The 19,373-nt window shown below is 40.1% G+C and overlaps 1 protein-coding gene across 3 annotated transcripts in view; it reads left to right on the top strand.

The window, feature by feature from the left end:
- Nucleotides 1-19,373, top strand: part of LOC122575766 (disintegrin and metalloproteinase domain-containing protein 10-like) — a 56,480-nt gene that overhangs the window by 29,299 nt on the left and 7,808 nt on the right. For 2 of the 3 annotated variants that reach the window (XM_043745155.1, XM_043745157.1), the window contains exons 5-10: nucleotides 14,560-14,803; nucleotides 17,019-17,156; nucleotides 17,391-17,578; nucleotides 18,262-18,402; nucleotides 18,528-18,652; nucleotides 19,209-19,337. In XM_043745155.1, the coding sequence (XP_043601090.1) occupies nucleotides 14,560-14,803; nucleotides 17,019-17,156; nucleotides 17,391-17,578; nucleotides 18,262-18,402; nucleotides 18,528-18,652; nucleotides 19,209-19,337 (965 nt within the window). Of the gene's footprint in view, nucleotides 1-9,868; nucleotides 10,033-14,559; nucleotides 14,804-17,018; nucleotides 17,157-17,390; nucleotides 17,579-18,261; nucleotides 18,403-18,527; nucleotides 18,653-19,208; nucleotides 19,338-19,373 lie in introns of those variants that run through there. The other variant, XM_043745156.1, reaches the window with a different exon arrangement.

The following is a 19,373-nucleotide window of genomic DNA, read 5'->3' as shown; positions in this document are numbered from 1 at the left end:
AAATCGTCAAATTATTAATAATTTTCTATTTCAAATTGATTTCCTAGCGAAATATACTCTTCCTAAAAGATCTAAATTCAAATTAAAATATAATCATATTTGAATAGCTACAATTAACCAGCTATTATCATTTACAATTTACGCAAGTTTATATGATTTATCATTATTATTATTAATATTATTTACTATAATCTAAGGATAATTATCGTCTTCTAAAACATGGCTGATATTCTTGCCTTCTAAACGACGATAATAAGATTTCTTGCACGAGCAATTTACTTTTTATTTTCGATTAGTCGATTAATCCCCAAACGCCTAAATCAGCCATCATCTCATCGACGAAGGATGAGTTCGATGGAGTTTGCGGGCGAGGTCTCCTGGCTGCTAGCCAGTATACTGCTCGACGTATTCATAACCGACGCGATGCTTCTCGCTTCGCAGATTTTCACACTCGAGGATTACAAATTACAGGAACAAAATGGCAGAGATAAAATGTGTACTTAACGCGTCGGTACTTTGGCTAATTAAGCCAGGATTTAAGGATGGCAGCCGTCGTTCTGAAACATGTCGTTACGACTGCTCGTTTCCATTCTCATTGATTTTTTGTTCAGTTGATATCTCGTTCGTTCGGTCTCTGACTAGCTTCCAGAGAAGGGAAGCGATCATTAATTGAGAAATGACTTTATAGAAAATCCTTATTAATTTATATGTATACATCTGAGATACGAACCTCTTGGAAACCAACCTGAACAGGCCCATTTTTCTTAGTTAATTAGTTTCTTAATTCCATCATATTAGGAATTATTTCAATTCTCAAAGGACGAATGTTTTATCTCCATAAGTTCGCTTGTCGCAAACAAGTGACACGAATAATAATAAATTCTAAGGTAAATTTAGAAAACAGTGGTCGTAACATCACCGCATTCTTGTAGTTTTCAACTTACATCACCAATCTGGCTCTATTCTTTATCGTACGAAGAATTAGCTTTTTGTATTTTTATTACAATAATTTTTTTTATTTAATAACCCATTAACGAACGAACCTCTGTATGAACGACATTTTCCTTATTTCTGTTCTTTAAGCTCAGTAGCAAAACACTCCGTACATGTAGATACTATGATAATATGTAAAAGTGAAAAGACCGAGCCAAGTGAAAAATCTTCGTGCAGCGAGAACAAATTTGTTTAACTCCGCGAGCACATAATATGCGCACGCAATTCTAACAAAATGATCAACGATCCACAAAACAGAGTATCAGAAGCGACCACGATATATTGTAATTTAAAGCAACGTAACGCTCAACGCAATCGAATAGTTAATGAACAAACGAGAACAACATTGCAGGGACTGACTCTCGATTACGAATTTTCGATTTGTTGCGAGCGGTCGAGGTTTGGAAACGTTGTCAGCGGTCTGTGCCTTGCACGCAGGCCACGAGCCTTCATTAACGGCTATGCATTAATTATCACGGCGGTGATAAATAATTGGCGTTACGCCGTTAACGCGATTCACGTCCAAATTGAATAATCCGCTGTGCGCGCGGACTTCACATCCGGTCTTACGAAAATTCTTACGATGTCGAACACGAGAACGTGTCTCTTCTCAGATTGCCTGAGAAATAAAATTATCCGTCTGGTTGCTAAGACGCACGGAAGCGGAACTCGCGCGACGATTACTTTTTTCCAGGCTCGTTAATTACACGGAACAAAGGATAGGAGCGTGGCCCATATCGGCGATACGCGGCACGATCAAATTAATTAAAGCCCATCCCGTGGGTTATGACTAATTAAAAAGAATCGCGAGCGTGAAACACAGGAAAGGATAGGACATAGATGAAAAGAGCGAAACGGGGGACGGACGATTTCAAAAGATAGACGAGAGGCGCGTGAAAACGGTATAGAACGATGAATCAAATCAATGTACCGGACGATTGGGCGTAATTCGATTGTTAATCAATAAAACAAGTTCGTTGAGCATATTCTCGCTGTGTGTCTGGCAACAGGCGGACGTCAGGTGTTTGTCACACGCGGGGGTGCAGGAGGTCGCGCGACGCGTATTGTTCGAGTTTTCGCGATTCCGCGTGCGGATCGCTCCCGCTAACCGTTCCCCGACTAAATTGGATTTTCCCACTAACGAGCGCCAGAGCTTCTCTCCGTAAAAGCGGCCGGTTGCCCCCGTGAAAGCTTCTCCGGTTACGCGCCCCTCCCTCGCTCATCCTCTTTCGTCCTTCGGTTTCCTTTTCGTCGCGCGTTGCTCACTCCTTTCGCTCCTCCATTGCCATAATCAGTATTTCTACTTTCTCCATTCCACGCCTATTATACTATTTAGCCTCTTTTTCTTTCTATCTTCAACTTCCCATTTTTCCATCTTTTTTTTCCTGCTTCTCTTTTTTTACTTTTTCTTTGCTCTGTGCTTCGCTTCGTCCCGTTCCTCGACCAGACTGCGAAGGTTTGACCGAGTCGCGTCTTCGAGGCTGAATGAAATGAAATTACACCGGATTCCAATAATTCGTATTTAGCCCCTAGAAGTAGAATATTTCCTCCAAGAGCTCTTAATTGAAGAAGAAAGGAGGATGATTATTCTTTTTCCGCGGAGTTTACGGACGACCTGCTGGCAGCGAACACCGACGTCTAGGACGATTTAATTAAAGGCCTGCTGTTCTTCGGGGCTCGCGCTCGAACCGGAACTGTAATAACGAATTTCTGTCGAATTTAATCAAAGGGGAGGGATCGATTATTCCTTCGACGCTAGAATTCCTTACAGCTGTTCCGAGGCAAGCTTTCCGAATGAGCACCAAACCCTTATTTAGGATAAATCCGTGTCTTTTCAAACTACTCGATTTCCGTTTGGCCAGCAATTACGAATTAAATATAAAGTCGTGACGGAATTGGAATTCACTATCGATCAGGGTTATCGAAATGTCTATGAAATTTGCGTCTCGTTATACGCCAATCAAGGCAATTACATAAATTATCTGATTATAAATAAAACGTCGAATTATCCGTCAGGTAATACGGTTCTTTGAAAGTTGAATTTAAAACAACGAGATTCGTTGTAAAATACAATAGGATATAAAAATGAAAATATGATAAATTAAGTTATTTGGAAAAAATTAATTAGTAGTTACAAATACGATAAATATGAAACAGAGAATTCGTTTAAAAATGGCGAACGATTGAAGGGCTCGTAACGAAAACGATCCTTTTTCGCGTTTGTCCTTTTCCGGGAAAACGAGAGAGTTACACTAGAATTTGCAATTGCCGTTCAATAATAATCTCGATAACAACATTTCAATTTTTCGTAACAAAACATTCGTCATATTCGTTCATATAATCGAAGCCGTGAATTCCGTAACTGCACAAGATCGACAGCCGATACTTCGAGAAAATAAGATTTCTTATCTTTTTCAATACGTTATCGATGTTGTTGATTTTTCTCGTGAACGTGGTTTTTTTTTTTTAATTATTAGATAATCACTTTTCTCGTGATAAGTAGCTTTCTTGTTTGTAAAATCGTGAATCTGTGGTGTTTTGCAAATCATCGAGTAATTTGCCATGACATTTTTAGTCAGTTCGTCCAAGCGACGATATATATTTAACGAAAAAAGGTGTTTGTTAAACTTAATCACTGTGTTCCCATGAGTGTTCTACACGTTCCAAAACATTCAAGGTTCTCATATATGAGTAAACATCTGCCATTTAATTAAATGTACGTAAATTAATCCGACGACGACGAATTTGTGGCTGTAATTATTTATTTTCCAGCAAATATACAGAACCCTCGCGTTACTTCTCCGATCGAACGCAAAATCCTTCCATTCTTCGTACCAACGTTCCTCCACTCTATTCGAATTAAACTAGATGGATCCTCATTGGGATTTGGTCGATCCGCGACACAGAACACCGACCAGTGAGGAAGAAAAAGGATCCTCGCTGATTCTTTCCGCCACCTTCTCTATCTTCGAATCGGAGCGAATTACATTCGCGTCGACGTCGGAGTTACTTGGCCGCCACGAAGTGGAATATCGCACCGAGGCCTCGTCCACGAGAAATAGGTCAATTATGAGACGGGAAGAGTTTGCAGCTGATTTTAACGCGAGCAAACGTAGCCAGGCGATATGGTGTGGAATTGCAGACACTCGACGGAGGGAAGAGAGGAAAAGGAAGATATACAGGGTGTCTCTGCAGTCGCGTAAGCGAGCAAGGGCTGACTCTTGGTGAAAAGATAGGTGGAAAATGTAAAATAAAAAACGACTTTTTATACAACTCAAATTTTATGCTCTCACGAAACTTTTACGTATCGTATAATCGTACGGAAAAATTTTGAAATTTCATTGCTACTACAACGAGACACGGCTAAAATTGGAAACAGATCTGGAAATATATGTGGCAGTTGCAAAATATTTGTTATACAAGCTAAGGATCACGCGAGTATTTGAATAGTCAATGGATCGTTGTATCGGTAAGCCACGATATTTAGTGGAACGCGTCTTTAACGCCAATTGCACGTTTAAGACTAGCGTTCATGCTGTGTATTTATTTTTCATTGAGTGTATGTTTCCGATAAATTTCTTGTATTAATTTTCAAATTGGTTTCAAATTTTACTGCTACAATCACGATAGTCGTTACTATGCGTAAACGAAATCTCAGAAAGCTTGGTACGAGACACACAATATATTGAGAACGATTTTCTGCGGTAAACGTTCGAATACTTTCTCGAGTCACTGTGTACAACGGGCAAAGACAATTTTTGCATCGATCTGACATTGTACGTGCATGTGACACATCGTAGTGAGAAAGTGAAACTATGATCTCAATCCGATGACCAGAGACTACAAATACCCGTGATTTCACAGACACCGTGCACAGAGTGAGAAAAAGAGAAAGGACATTCGTTTCTGTGTACACGAAACAACAACGTATCACGTTCGTATCGTCGACGACCAACGCCGACGTAGACTATGATAAAACTTTTCTAAGGATGTCCGATTCGACTAGTCATCCTTGAAACAGTTCCCTCGGTTTGTTCCCTCGTTGTTCACCCGCTGCATCCTGCAAGACTCTCTATATCTCTCTCTGTCTCTTTCTCTATTCTTTTCGTCCCTGTTCTCTCGCTGATTATGCGCCGTTGCACAATATTATCGTTTATCTTGCACTTTCAGCGGTGAAACAACGCCAGCCAAGCGCTCTCGAATTCGCTTCTCGCGCCAGAGACAAGCAGATACCTTATTGTTTGTATTACGTATTAGATTTGCGAGCAAATTTCGCTGGTTTCTTTTAAACGCGAGGATAGAGACTCTCCATCGTCGTTCGCCTGTTGTTTCTCTTACCGATTCCTTTTTAACTCGATGCAATATTTAGTTAGACATTTTTCCGCATCATTTGCCCTGCGCTCACTCTCTGGCTACGCTTGAAAATAATTTCACGCGAGACAGAACTCTTAACGCGTCCCACGAGAGACTGAATTCTTTTTAGAGAATTCGAAGGAGAGAAGGCTAGGGAGTGGCGCGATTTTAATCTAATATTCTACGCTTTCAACGTTGATTTCTCGTTCTTTTTCGCCCCTGTGCTCCTTAGGTTACAATGGACGAGAATTCGCGTGAATGGAAACAGCCTGCTCCTTGGAAAAGAAGCTATCGTTTCAATTTCAATGGAAGCGCGTATACGCAAGGAAAATCGGACAGTCGAAAATCACAGATGGAAAACACGCTTCTGATAAGTCATATATTTCGTCTTTCATGATACAGCAATTTTCAAATTCAATACGTTGCGTCGCACAAATGAAAAGCAGATTTCTGATAACACCACAGATGGACGACGCATTTCTTACGCCACTGTACTTCTCCTTCCTTATAGAATGTTCTGACCGATTTTTGAATTCGTTAGACGCGTCAATGATCGGTTCTGCGTTGTATCACATTCGGTATCAATCCGATAGATGCGTCAATCAATTCGACGTCAAAATTATATACAGAGAAGAGCCAAGAGAATGATATACGAGTTTCGACAAAAGAAAAATGTGTATATCGATTCAACATTTGACTGCCACGGTGGTCATTGGTAACCGGAGCGCTTGAACTTCTTACAATTGTAAAAATCGAATGAAAATTGACAGTTAGGGCATTTTGAATATAAACGACAGATAGAAGATACTTTGAACTAAAAAGTGCCCCATTGAACGATTAAACATTTTTATTAGAACATCAGGAAAAAAAATGAGAACAAATCTTGCATCTAACGGTGCACTGTGTTTGCATCCATATCTTTGAGGGGTAATCTACGAATATTATTATAAACACAACTCGGAAAATAATCGTAAATGCTGCTTTATAATCGTATAATTGAAGTTGGAAATGTGCACATACCTTTCTACTATATATAGAACGAGCAAATACCGTTTACTAATATCTTTTACACGTTTCAACGATATATTCTGCACGTTTTGCTCACGACGAAATAACGAATGCGAATGTTTTGTTGAAATAAACGAAGCCTCGTTATAATACGTCGCTATCAGCTGTTACCAAGGCGCCACGGTGGTCACCCGTGACCATCAATAAGATAAACGGTCCATTGGGGAAGAACGTTGTCTTACATCATCTATTTATTATTATTTTTCCATTATGTGCTTTGAATAATAAAAATACTCCCGTGGCGTCCTGAGCGAAACACGTGATTTCGGCGTGGCAGTCAAAGATGTAAATAGATACTTATGGTAATTCCAGAGAACCATAGAATGGACTTGGTTTGCAATATTCTTTACAAACACTCATCCCTTCGCACGTTACTCATGCCACCCTCTGATCTGTACGATCTCTGATCTCTACGCACAGTGCTCTCTTTGGTCTTATTATTCTCATCCTCCTTTCTCTACTTTCCTCATTCTCCTTCTCCCAGTACGTATTAACACGCATTAACATAAATTACGATAACATCTATTAGAGCGTAGTATATTAATTTCTCTGTCCGCGCTGTACGCGGATAATATCTATCAGATACTTTGCACGAACCATGATACAGCGAGTGTAGAAGATATTATCGTACGTTCTTTTAGAACAAAATAACTTTTTTTAAAATTGAACCAAACGACTTCCTCGAGAAATCAGAAGGATCGGTTTACCGAGTGACGCGTAGAAAGAATTTCGAAAAGAAAAAAAAACGTAATCGGTCGAGATCGCTAAGAAAAGAACGTGAAGACAATTTTCTACAACTTCTTTATCCGTTTTTATTATTCCGTTTCAAACGAGCGTACGAATGCTTTCTACGCCCACTGTGCGCATAACTACGCCCGCAAGAACTCGTTTGTTTCGTCGTTTACTTCTTTCCCTCGAATCGTCCAGTCTAACCAACCACCGTTTTCCCATTTCGTCGAGCACGGCAGCACCGAAGGTACATCTTGCATCGGCAACGTCATCGAATCGCGCGTCGATTACGTTGAAACTCGTCCGAGGGGAATCCACGTTGACGGTTAAGCAGCCGCGCGAAATTGGATCGAATTAGCCAGCCTTCGTCCGCTCGTTTGAAACAAAAATCGAACGAAGGAACGGAATTGGACGACGTGGGACTCTTTGATTTCCTTCTTGTCTCCGGAGACCATTCGCCACCCTTCTTCCGTCATTTTCGAAGCTGCGGTAAAAAGAAGGTCCTAGATACGATCCACCGTCGATTCGAACGCGCTCGTGTGTCGTTCTTCCCGGGAGTAAATGCACGAACGTGTCCTCCGATCGTGATCCACCGACGTAAGATCAAGGATGAAAAGCTTACACAGTGCCTCTGTTGATTCCTTCGTTTAGCTCGCCATTGTAAGCCGCGAATCTTGAAGAAGTTTTTGCGTAACGTAAGCCGATGTAATTGAATTGCGAAGACTTATGCCCGGGATTTTAAGACTTCTCACGCGTCGTCTAAGTTCGTCGAAGGTGAATTTATTTGACTTTCATACTCGCTGACACTTGGTAACTCGTGCTTTTTTATTCGACACCTTTCCCGACAACTTTTTAGCTCACTGCGAAACGGGACAGTGTTTGGACGCTTATTGTAAAAACTTTGGTAAATACGTTTCGAGGTTTTATTAGAACCGTAATGAGACACCGGCATTGCGGTTTTAGTAGCCAACTTCCACACGATCCGAGAAATTTACATAGGAATTACAGGATTTTTGTTTGCAAACATACATCTCTACTGAGCAGTATAAAAGTATTTATTGGCGTAGCCGACGATTTACTTCATTAATGATATTAATGTATTCAGAGAAGATTATTTATGCTGTTTCGTGTTGATTATTTATGTTCTATTAAACACTTTTATATCTCTACCGATAGATCTGTCGTAATTTCATTAGAATTGACATATTAATGATAAATGAAAAACTGATGGTAAATATCGTTAATAAGCAACTCTTACGTGATTGCAGAGTCATAAACGCATTATAAATTCGAATTACTTACCAATGAAGCTTTTTAATAGCAGATATTCCCTTTTTTACCAGATTCTAGAGCATATGAAACGTCCGATATCGTCGTACTACTTTTCTAAATCTTTTTCTTTTCCTCAATAAATATCTTCGATTTCGTAAATACATTGCACGCAATTTTAAAGAATCTTCTCTTTCGTGTGGCGTTTCAATTTTTTAACGTGTGCGCGTCGTCGTCAGGGCAGAAATTTTCGGCGAGCTTCCGAGGAAGCGACCTCGGATGTTCACGGAACGTCGGAACAATGTGAAACTACTGCCACCACGAACGCGACTGAAATTCGAAGAATCGCAGATGTGCCATCTAATCGTCGTGAAAGTTCAGAATCTAAAATTTAACAGGATAAGCATGACAGTCGCGTGTCACATTGCGACATTTCTACAATTTCGAAAGTTTCCTACGGATAGCAAGTGTTCAAATACTTTCGTGACTCGCTTGTACGTAACAAAGAACAGGACATCCCATCAGCGACATCGTTACCAGTCCGTAGTGTCCACACGCATATCGACCAGGTACCGCGATACAAAGCAAATTAAACGGCGAACCGTATTCTTTGTTAAGCTCGATATCGGTCTCCCTTTTACGCGCCCTTCCCTCTGTCTCTATCTCTCGTTATCTTTTCCCCTGCCGCCAGGCTTTTAGATCGCGTGTCCACGGCCACGGTCTGTTATTTTCCGTGGAAACACTGGTATCGACTGTGCGTAAACCGACGATCAGACCAACTACAGGGGACTGGAAAACTTGCAAGACTTAACTGTATCGTTTCATAAACCATTTCGTGCGCGGCACGTTCGTTTTAAATGGATTTCGCCGATGGAATCGCGCGCGCGTTGGCTAAAGTTCGATATAAAGCGGGGAAAAACGGGCCAGGCACACAGGTTCCATCGCTGTGTCGCTTTTTACGCTGAACTTCGTTTCGAGACACGCCGAATTTCTGACTTCTCTCGTAACGTACGGCAGTTTCGAATGAAATCGGAAAATACTAGGTTTAAGCCGCGGAGATCATTATTTTTCCACTTATGCATATACTAATAATAATAAAAACAATAAAATGTTCATTATAGTATCGGCGGATCGATATGGTTGTTGCAGAGTAGGAAATGACAATTGGCAATTAGAGAGAAAAGCGTTAACAATTACGATAAAATAGGGAGTAAGGTTAAGTTTATAATACGATTTAATTGAAACTCAACGTTAAGCATCGTATAAATATATAACGTAAAGTAAAGTTGAGCATATATCAAGCTTATGTTACTAGTTAAATGACGCAGAGGTAAAAGATCGTGTGAACGATGAAAGGGAATTATTAAAGAAGCCGAGTACATCGCGAAAATGGTTTGCAAATTGACAAATCCGATTGAAGCAGTCATTTTCACCTCACGAAAGTTCGGTGTGTTTCCAACCTGAAAAAATTATGACTTCTAAGGAAACGCGCAGGAATATGAAAATTGAGCATCTGGAGAACATACAGAGAAGCAATCAGTTGATCGACTGCCTTGTATAAGAGATAAAAGATAAGAGATCGGCCGAGGTACGACACTGTGCGAGGATCGTTCAAACCAGGTGCGCAATAATAAGATCATATAAAATTCATATATATCTTTAATATGCTTTAATATGCGGTTAACGCTTTCAAAAAGTTAGGCTGACCCTTTCGAATGATCATCAAAGAATTATTAAAATCGGTGATACTTGCAGACGCTAGATTACGCGTTTTATCAGTCGTGTAGATTGTCAAGAGTTGGATTAACAGAATGGATTGGTTTGATTTAGGTTTAATTAACATTATTAAGCCACGTATTGTCCATGTATTGGATATACAAATAAATCGGCATCCTGCAAAAGACCGGACGCGCAGGAGAGATTGATATCGCGATAACATTGTCGACCAAATTCTATAGTATAAAGCAAACTATACAATGATTGGTTAATCAGAATTAAATATTAAATAGCAGGTGAAGCTCTATTAGTAGGAAAACAAAAATAAAGTGGAACTGCGTTAGAGAGCGCGTGACTACACTCGAGGCTCGGAGGGGAATTTTTCCGGATGTATCGGGAGCTAATGAGCATCCCCTTTCCTCCCCTTTTACCTCTTTTCTCGCTCAATTGCCGACATTCAAGGAGGAATTTTCGATTCTCGCTTAAATGGTAATTTCATCCGGTCGTAGTTCCGCATCAGGAGCTAGATCGTTTGAGCCGGAGAACCCTTTGTTCAATCGTTTCCTTTGTTCGAGGGGTATCGATTAGCATGAGGGGTGAATTTACCTATCCCGGATTCCCGTCGAGGGATTTAAAACACTTAATTGCAAGGAAAAACCTTTGAATGATTCGTTCGTTCTTTCCACCGTCCCCTCGATCCCGCAGAGGAAGTTGAACGAGGAAAGAGGGTGGAAAAAGGAAGGGCTATGAAATTCGGGGCTTTTGTGTAATCGACAATTAACCGACTCAACTTCCGCCGATAGAACTCTCTTGCTTTCGTTCTCTTTTCGTAGTTTCACAGGGGTTGCCCGTCCGGTGAAAAATGCTAAATTAAACGGTACCGCGGCCGTGTATCATTCGATTAATTATGAAGAACGCCCGCGTAATTGCTTCGCAGCGAGAAAACGCGGAGAGAAGGTCGGTGGTAAAAAAGAGAAGAAGAAGAAACGAGCGGCAACCAATTACGGTGAATTATGTCAAGTGTAGGGTGCACCGCGAGCTGCTTGCCGCTTCTATTTCGACTTCTGTTTTTTTTCTTTCTTTTTTTTTCAAAATCTCGCCCCTCTTTCTCCTTGGACTTTCATTTTTCATCCTTCCTTTACGCGATTAAAGATTCCCAGGCGATTGAAAATCCCAGCCAACGAGATCGGCAGCGTTTCTATCGGCGACGGTAAAAGTTCGTCGACCCAGTTTTTCCTTCTTACAGAAACCGGGGGAGGGTTGGAAGCGCGCGCGTCCGGAAATTATGAAATCGTCGAAACGGTGTAATTCTCGACGAAGACGACGGCTATGACGGAAATAGATAGCTCTACCCTACTTTCTTCCTTCCTCGTCGGTGGCTCTCGCTCGCTTTGTCTCGCCGTCTCCGCTCGCAGCGAGACAATTTTCGATTCGAGAGTTTGCCGCGGAAATCTATCGTTCCACCCGGAAGCAGCAGGGCCGTCGACGAACCTCGAGACTCGAGACGCGAAACGAAGTTATCCCGAGTTGCCTGAATCTAAATAGAAGGCGATTCGCTCGATTTCCGTGCGAGCTGATTACGTGCGATTACGCGTGCGAACGTATACATATGCATAGTTTGTTCGAGTACGTTGTCTTTCCATATTAACCTAACAGTTTAACAAAATTGACGAAATCCTTCCAGAAAATGCCTACTTGTTTCTTTCTCGTAAATTCATTCTCTACATATATTGTTCTAAGGTTTTTTAAAAAAAAAAGTAAAAATAAGATACAAATGTAGATATTTTAGAATTCATCGTTTGAAGGACTAGTAGAGACGATCATTTTCTCTAGATATCTTTCTCTAGATTAAAGAATGCTCTATCGTTTTCTATTTCTGTCCCATTTATTTCGTTTTTCTCAAACAAAATATTTATTTTATTTAATTCTTATAAGTGTATATGTGTAATTATATCGCGGAAGAACTACGTGCATCTAATTGTTAATAATTAAAAGTTCTGGTAAGAAAAAAGGTTTCTTTGCTTGGTAATAAGTCCGGATATAAGTAAATCATTTTTTATGTTACCGATCCCATCATGTTGTGAATCCAGCTGCTGACTAGTATTAGAATGCGTTATTATCTAAAAGGTTGGAAAATTTGTCGAGAGTCGTTTTCGCAATATGGCCAAAAATTATTTAATATATTCTAAAACGTGTTACAATTTTTTCCTTACGTACATATATTTTTTACGATGCATTTATTAACGAAACACGTAAGCCCGTAATAGTCTCGGGATGGTCAGTGTGCGTGCATTAGGCCAATCCCTAACTGTCACAGGCAAAACTATCAACCCTCACCCAAAGGTGGTTGGATTATTATTGTCACGCGAGCCGAATATGGTATTTTATAGCGATAAAACAAAGTCTCCTAGTCAACTAAAGAGACTTTTTACCTTTGTGCGATTATCGAAACAGTAAAAAATAAACTTTTCAATTTATTAACTCGAGTAGCAGACTTGTGAATGTTCGCGGTTTCGCTGGTCTACGAGTGTTATGAAGATATTACAAAGGAAAAACACTATAAAATTTGTATAAAGAGTATAAAGATTCGTATATCCAAATTTTTATAGAGAAATCGGATGAAAAAGTCGTCAGTTGATTATATAAATGGACTTTGCATGAAAATGCACTTTTGCTGTAGTAACATTTTATGTGCTCTTTTACGAAAACGTGAATGGACTAATAATAATTTGATAGAACGATAATAGTATAAAATTTATGCGACGATAAATCGATAATGATTTAAGAGCAATAATAGTAACAATGACAATAAATATTAAAACTTGCGAACGATATTAATAATAATGAAAAATATGATGTATCTACGTAAATCAGAACAGATCTATCGTGCCGCCCTGTTCAAGGGTTAGTAGAGAATCGTAAAAAGGGTTTGGCAAAAAAAAAAAAAAACAAAAAACGATATCAGTCAGCCAGTTTGAACGAAAGTAATAAAGGAAATACACAGAAATATTGGGAGAAAAATATAGCGTGTTCTCGAGAAGATTACTCTGAAAATCATCGAGTGTACGCTTCATTGATAAAGCAAGCCGTGACGAGTGCGCGCATACCGCTCACAGCTTCAAAGTCGATTTTCACAAAACGAAAGCTTTGTACAAAGGAAAAGCTTTTCACAATTTTCACTCGTTCCCAAGCAATCGCTTCTTTCACGGTTCTACCAAGAGTTATTACATCGTAAATATTATTGCAATCTCGAATCGAATTAAGGGGATAAAACGATCTCTCATCCTGCCACGGAAGTACCGGTATTCAATTAATTCGTTGCGAATTTTCCTGGCTATGGAGACGTAATAAATTTTTCTTTTTTCTATTCTCGTACGAACCGATTTGCGAGGGTAGCTCAGAAGTGTTTTGTCTGCGCGTGCGTGGGGAGGCGGGAAATGACGCGGTAAAAAATATTTTTACTCTCACGGGCAACAAATTCCCCAGTGTGCTGCTTATTTTCGCCAAAACGTCGCGATATTTTGCCGGGAAAGAAACGATATTACGTCAATAACGCGAGCCACCGCAGCCAGTTCGTTGCAGTGGAACGGTAAAAACGTCGATCTATCTCTCGATAAATTCTCTCGATCGCCACCTCCAGAGGCGAATCGTTCACCTGATACAGGCCGTTTCGAAACTGCAAGAGAATTGCCACTTGTAAATCATAATATTAATGGGATGCGCTATATGCGGATATTTATGCAAATTCGTATCTTTATGAACGTACACTGGCTCGCGAGACCATTCCGACACTCGTCATGGACACATTTTATCTTCATATTCTATGCATTATATGAAACATTTTGAAATTTCATTGCCGCTGATGAGACACGACTGTCGCGACTATATTGATCACATTTGGGAGAAATTTGTAGATGAAAATTTATATAAAAATATATATATATGTAATATATATTTAAAAATTACAAGATATTTATTGCAATCATGTACCATACATGCGTGTACATTGCTGCATGTATCATATGCCTAAATGGTCGCTAGAACATTGTTAAACAATGTATTTCAATCAGTTTCACGGATAATCAAGTCGACGAATACGAATATTTCAATTGGCGATCGTCGAGCCATTTTAGTCATCGATACTTTTCAAGTTCTACTTTTAAAAATCCTCTCCAGAAATATACAGAGAGATTCTTTTGCGAATATACAGGGTATGCCGCAATACGAGCTTCATAGGAGACAAAGAGATCGTGACCACTTTTTGACAATTTATCGATTGATTTTACGTTTTATAGAAAATATATATATATATACATTATAGATATACTTTGTAGGAAAATTCTGTCTGTGCCAATATTCCTTTTGGTATACTCGACTGTATACGTGTTTGCGTTACAACGCAGTTTCTCATTTGAAAATGATAATTTGCAGAGGACGACAATGCTATGGTGCAAGGAATCGTGACAGAGGATGGCCTTTTCGATGGCACGGTCGTTACTGGATTCGAGGAATACTACATCGAGCCAACAAATAGATACTTGAACAAGGAAGAAGACACATCTCCGACGTATCACAGCATAGCTTATCGCGCCTCGGATGTATTAACGCCACGTAGATCGTTACCTTGCGCCAGTCATCAGTTGCATCAATCTGCTACTCACGATTTCACGGAAAGGTGAGTGTCTTCCAACGCATTCTGATGATTTCCACTGTGTGTTAGAAAACGAATCATCCATGTAGCATCTTCGATAATATTAGAAGCGTTCTTTCTATCAACTTCTATCAACGTTTCATTTTCACGGTATCGAATGTTCGCAGTCATACGAGAGTACTATTAAATGATACGAAATTCAATGTACCTGGAACTAATTAATTAGTATGTAATAGCGCGAAGATACTTTTTGTAGACGTCGTAGATCAATTAACCCTGTTACGACCCTTGAATTTTTATACTCCGATCTTACACTTATTTTAATAAGCAGAGGAAACTTTGAACGTAGTAGTGGTAGTTTATTACCACCCCTATAGGGTTACAAGACTTCCTCTTTAACGTTTCAGTCTTAATCACGTTTTAAAACGCAACTCCGTGTAAAAGAATTACGCCTCACAAGCATATATCTTTACAGCTTGCACAGAGTACAAGAAGAACGTACGCTTTGTACAAACTTGACTTTGCAACGTGAAACATTCGCAGTTCGTGCAAAAGCTTAAGCAACGTAATAAAGTGTAACAGAAGTAAGCAAATGTAACGGAGTCTTCTATATGAGTGCGAAAAACTTTTGATATTTTACGTAAATGTTTCACGTAGAAGATACGAGATACGTTTCAACGATTGAGAAATTACGTTATGTGTCCATAACGACCGAAAGAAAAACGTAATTCGGATACTTAACAAATAAACTATTCTCCCTTACTGAAAGAAAAATAAGGACGAACAGAAGATACGTTTCCTTCTTTCTTTTTTCTTCTTCCTTTTTAATTTACATTTATTATATTCAGCATCTGTAAACGTTTCTAGCATAACGAGAAACAAATATACGGATTGCTTCGAAGAATTGAAACCTGTAACCGTAATCTTAGACTTTAAAGGAATCGTAGTAACGCGTAGCGATGGAAGGACGAGCAGATTGCCAGGCCTCGTCGCTACATAGGCGTTCGCTCGTTAATGTAACAGGATAACGCCTCTAAAACAGCCCGGGCAAATCGCGTTACGTTAACCGAGGATGAAAATGGATCTAACGAGAGACAGCTCCGTTGCTCGAACGTCTGCGCCGTCTGAGGTTTATCAACTCGGAACACGGGCTGCACCTTCCTCGCGTTAATTTCGTTACCAATTTCTCCGACGCATTATTCGCCGGCATACGTGCAGGGCCTCGCCACGTAGATGTAACGAGCTTTAAACCGCGGATCTTCAAACATTCCCGGACGAATCGTTGGTAATTAAGCGCGAGCTAAATCGCGGTCCTTGCCAACTATCTTGTGTACAAACGTGTAAGGAAATTACAGGGCCAGCAAACATGGCAAAATCGGCAAGACGACGATTCCACGTGAAAAAGGCGAGTCGAAAGTATAGAAGAACATTTTCTACTAAGCGCCACTGTTCATAAACTTAGAAGCAATTAAAGATTAACGTACAATGAAAATAAAACGGACGAAGCGTTTAGAAGAAACGATAATAATAAAAGTCGCTTGAGTAAAGACGCGATTGACGGACACACGACAACTGTACTGGTTGTAAATAATTTTCAACGATACCATAGGATAAAATTACGATAGATAAAAAGAGAAATCCATGGACCAAAAACGATCGTTAATTTGAATACTATATTTCAACTCTTGAATTCCATTTCAATTGTCTGTTACTCATCACGAAGGCATTTAATAAATACGCTTTTAATTGCACAATTTGCTTCGTAAATTCCGAAGATTTATAGAGATCTAGAACCTCGAGTATACGATTTCATACATAGGAAAAAGTTACTCGCAATAGCGACAACGTATTTCGTCGAAATCAGCGAGGTGCACGCTATCTCGAATAATTACCATAAATTCCTTACGTCTTGTATCATTCCAGTTACTTTATATTCATTATGAAGGCATTTAATAAATACGATATTGATTACATAACTTGTGTTTCATAAATTAAGAAGTTGTAGAACCCTGGAAACTGAAGTATACGATTTCGTACGGGTTTCTCTACATAGAAAGAAGTTTACTCGCAGTATCAAGCTTGACAACATACTTCACCGAAATCAGTGAGGTGTACGCTGTTCCGAATAATTACCATAATTTCCTTGCTCCTTGTACCAGCAGCTTCCGCGTGCAACGAAAGCAATGATCACGTCCGCACGCCATGCGCATATCGTTATACCGTATCTTTACTTTTTCAGGGGCGAACATGATTATGGGAACGACTCTCGGACGCTTTACGAACCTCTGCTCGGCGAGAGGCAAGCTCTCTACTCGAAGGAAAACGGTGCACGAGTTTTGACCTTGGACAGAGATAAGAGCGCAGCACGTATGGAAACGTGAGTGTCGGATGCGAGAGAGAAAATGGTCGGAGAAAATTGTTTGAGCGCGACTCGCCCCTTCTCGTAACGCGGTCCATTTCGTTTCGTATCGTGTAACGTTTCGTTTTGAGTAAAATCACAAAAATCACGAAACGGAAGTCGGTCTCGAGCGAACCGCTGCGAAAAAAGGATAAGCCGCGCTTATCCGGGTCCCGTAAGAAATTCGCGACTCGCCGCTTTTCTCCTTTTTAGAAGCAGCGACGGTGATCGTATCGCTAGGCATTTGCACAAACGTGCCACTGTGGATCCACGAAAAACTACCTGTATGCTGTACCTGCAAGCGGATCATCAGTTTTTCGCGAGATACGGCACGGAGGAGGCTTGCATCGAGGTGATGACGAGACACGTGCAAAGGGTCAACTCCATTTATAAGCACACTGGTAAATTTCTTACTCGTTTCTCGCACTCCTTATAGCGCGATGGAAGTTCAGCAATTTTCTTAGTATCAGTGCCTGGAACCGATATTCTTAGAACGTTTATAAGGATTAGCACACTTACGAAAGAGACTATGGAGAGTCTGACAAACTGATTATTAGAAAATGATTAAGATCTTGAAGAACCTTAGAGATGGAAACCTCGGACCTTGGAGAATTCGAATGTTCGTTATCGTGATAAAAATCTCACCAATTATACATAATTAGTTATACGCAATCGGTACATAGGGGCATTTTCCAAACTGATCTCTCTTGCACGATAGTCGTTTACTAATCGGTAATATCGGTCGATTAACAGGTAACAAACGTAATCAACGATTTTATGTTGAACAGAACTATCAACTGTAACTCTTGTAACCGTAACCCGTAGTTCTCTGTTTCAATATCAAACTTGTTAGCGTTACGCAATGGAATTTATTAAGGCGCGTGACTTGTAAAATTTCGTTAACAATAGTAGTTCAATTTCGCAATTAAGTACCGAGTGAAGTAAGTTTGTTGCGAGTCAGTTTCACAAGAAACTACGATCATAAAATATTCGCCAACGTTGTGTATGCACTGTCCGCGAACAATATACGTATGTACCTCGTCCCGACTCCAGACATCCAAGGAGAATACGTTGCTGTTGCTAGATTTCAACCAGGACGGCAGACCTGACAACATCAGCTTCATGATAAAACGTGTGAAAGTTCACAGCGAGGACGCGTTGAGAGATCCCAATTATCGATTCCCAGGCAACTACGGCGTGGAAAAGTATCTGGAGCTCTTCTCCGGTAAATAAATCTTCCTTCTAACGATACTTCGCATAACGGCAGCCGGTTGTTGTTTGCGGCGAAAGAAACATCCGATCGATCACCCGAACGATTGCAAATCCCTCGGTTCGTCTTGTTCATTGCAGAAGAGGATTACGACGCGTTCTGCTTAGCTTACATGTTCACGTATCGGGATTTCGAGATGGGAACGCTTGGACTAGCTTGGACCGGTGATCTGAAAAACGCTGGTGGAGTCTGCGAAAAGAACGGGGTAAGCTTGTTGCTACAGTGAATTAAAAAGATATTGCAATATATATATATATATATATATATATATATATATATAATCGTAACGATATATCGTAATATAGCGTAACTACAAATTATTCCAAAAAATATTATGCTCGTTGTATACAGTGGAAAATTTATAAAATAGGCAGTAAGGAAGGGACACCATATTACCAGGTTATTAGAATTTTTATTATCGTTTTATTTGTACTTTAGACCCAGAGGCTATTGCGAGGACGTTGTTGAGTTCATAGATCGTTACCGATACGGTAAACTATTTCGCAAAAATGACCAAAATTCGGATGAATTTTAAGATTTCTTCGAAAATATCCGAAGCAAAAATGACAATAAAGAATAGAGATCATACAATTCCAAACACGAAGGATGAAATAGAAATCGGCTATCGGTCAACTCTCCGTCCTTTCGTTTCTTTCATCGAGGAAGCCTCGAGACTCGGAAATCCGAAACTCACTCCCGCCTCCTCTCGAAACGAACATCGAACGCCTTGAAATCTACAAAATGTACTATAAACTTTGCAGCACTATCGTGGCAGTATGAAGTCGCTGAACACCGGAATAGTGACTTTGCTGAATTACGGCAAGCACGTACCACCCGCCGTTTCTCACGTCACTTTGGCCCACGAGATCGGTCACAACTTCGGCTCACCGGTAGGCTGCTTTGAATTTACTTGCTCCATATACGTA

The sequence above is a fragment of the Bombus pyrosoma genome, linkage group LG15 (genome assembly GCF_014825855.1).
Source record: "Bombus pyrosoma isolate SC7728 linkage group LG15, ASM1482585v1, whole genome shotgun sequence".
NCBI classification, from domain to species: domain Eukaryota; kingdom Metazoa; phylum Arthropoda; class Insecta; order Hymenoptera; family Apidae; genus Bombus; species Bombus pyrosoma.
The sequence above is the reverse complement of the archived record's forward strand: the minus strand, read 5'-3'. Positions and strand labels throughout refer to the sequence as shown.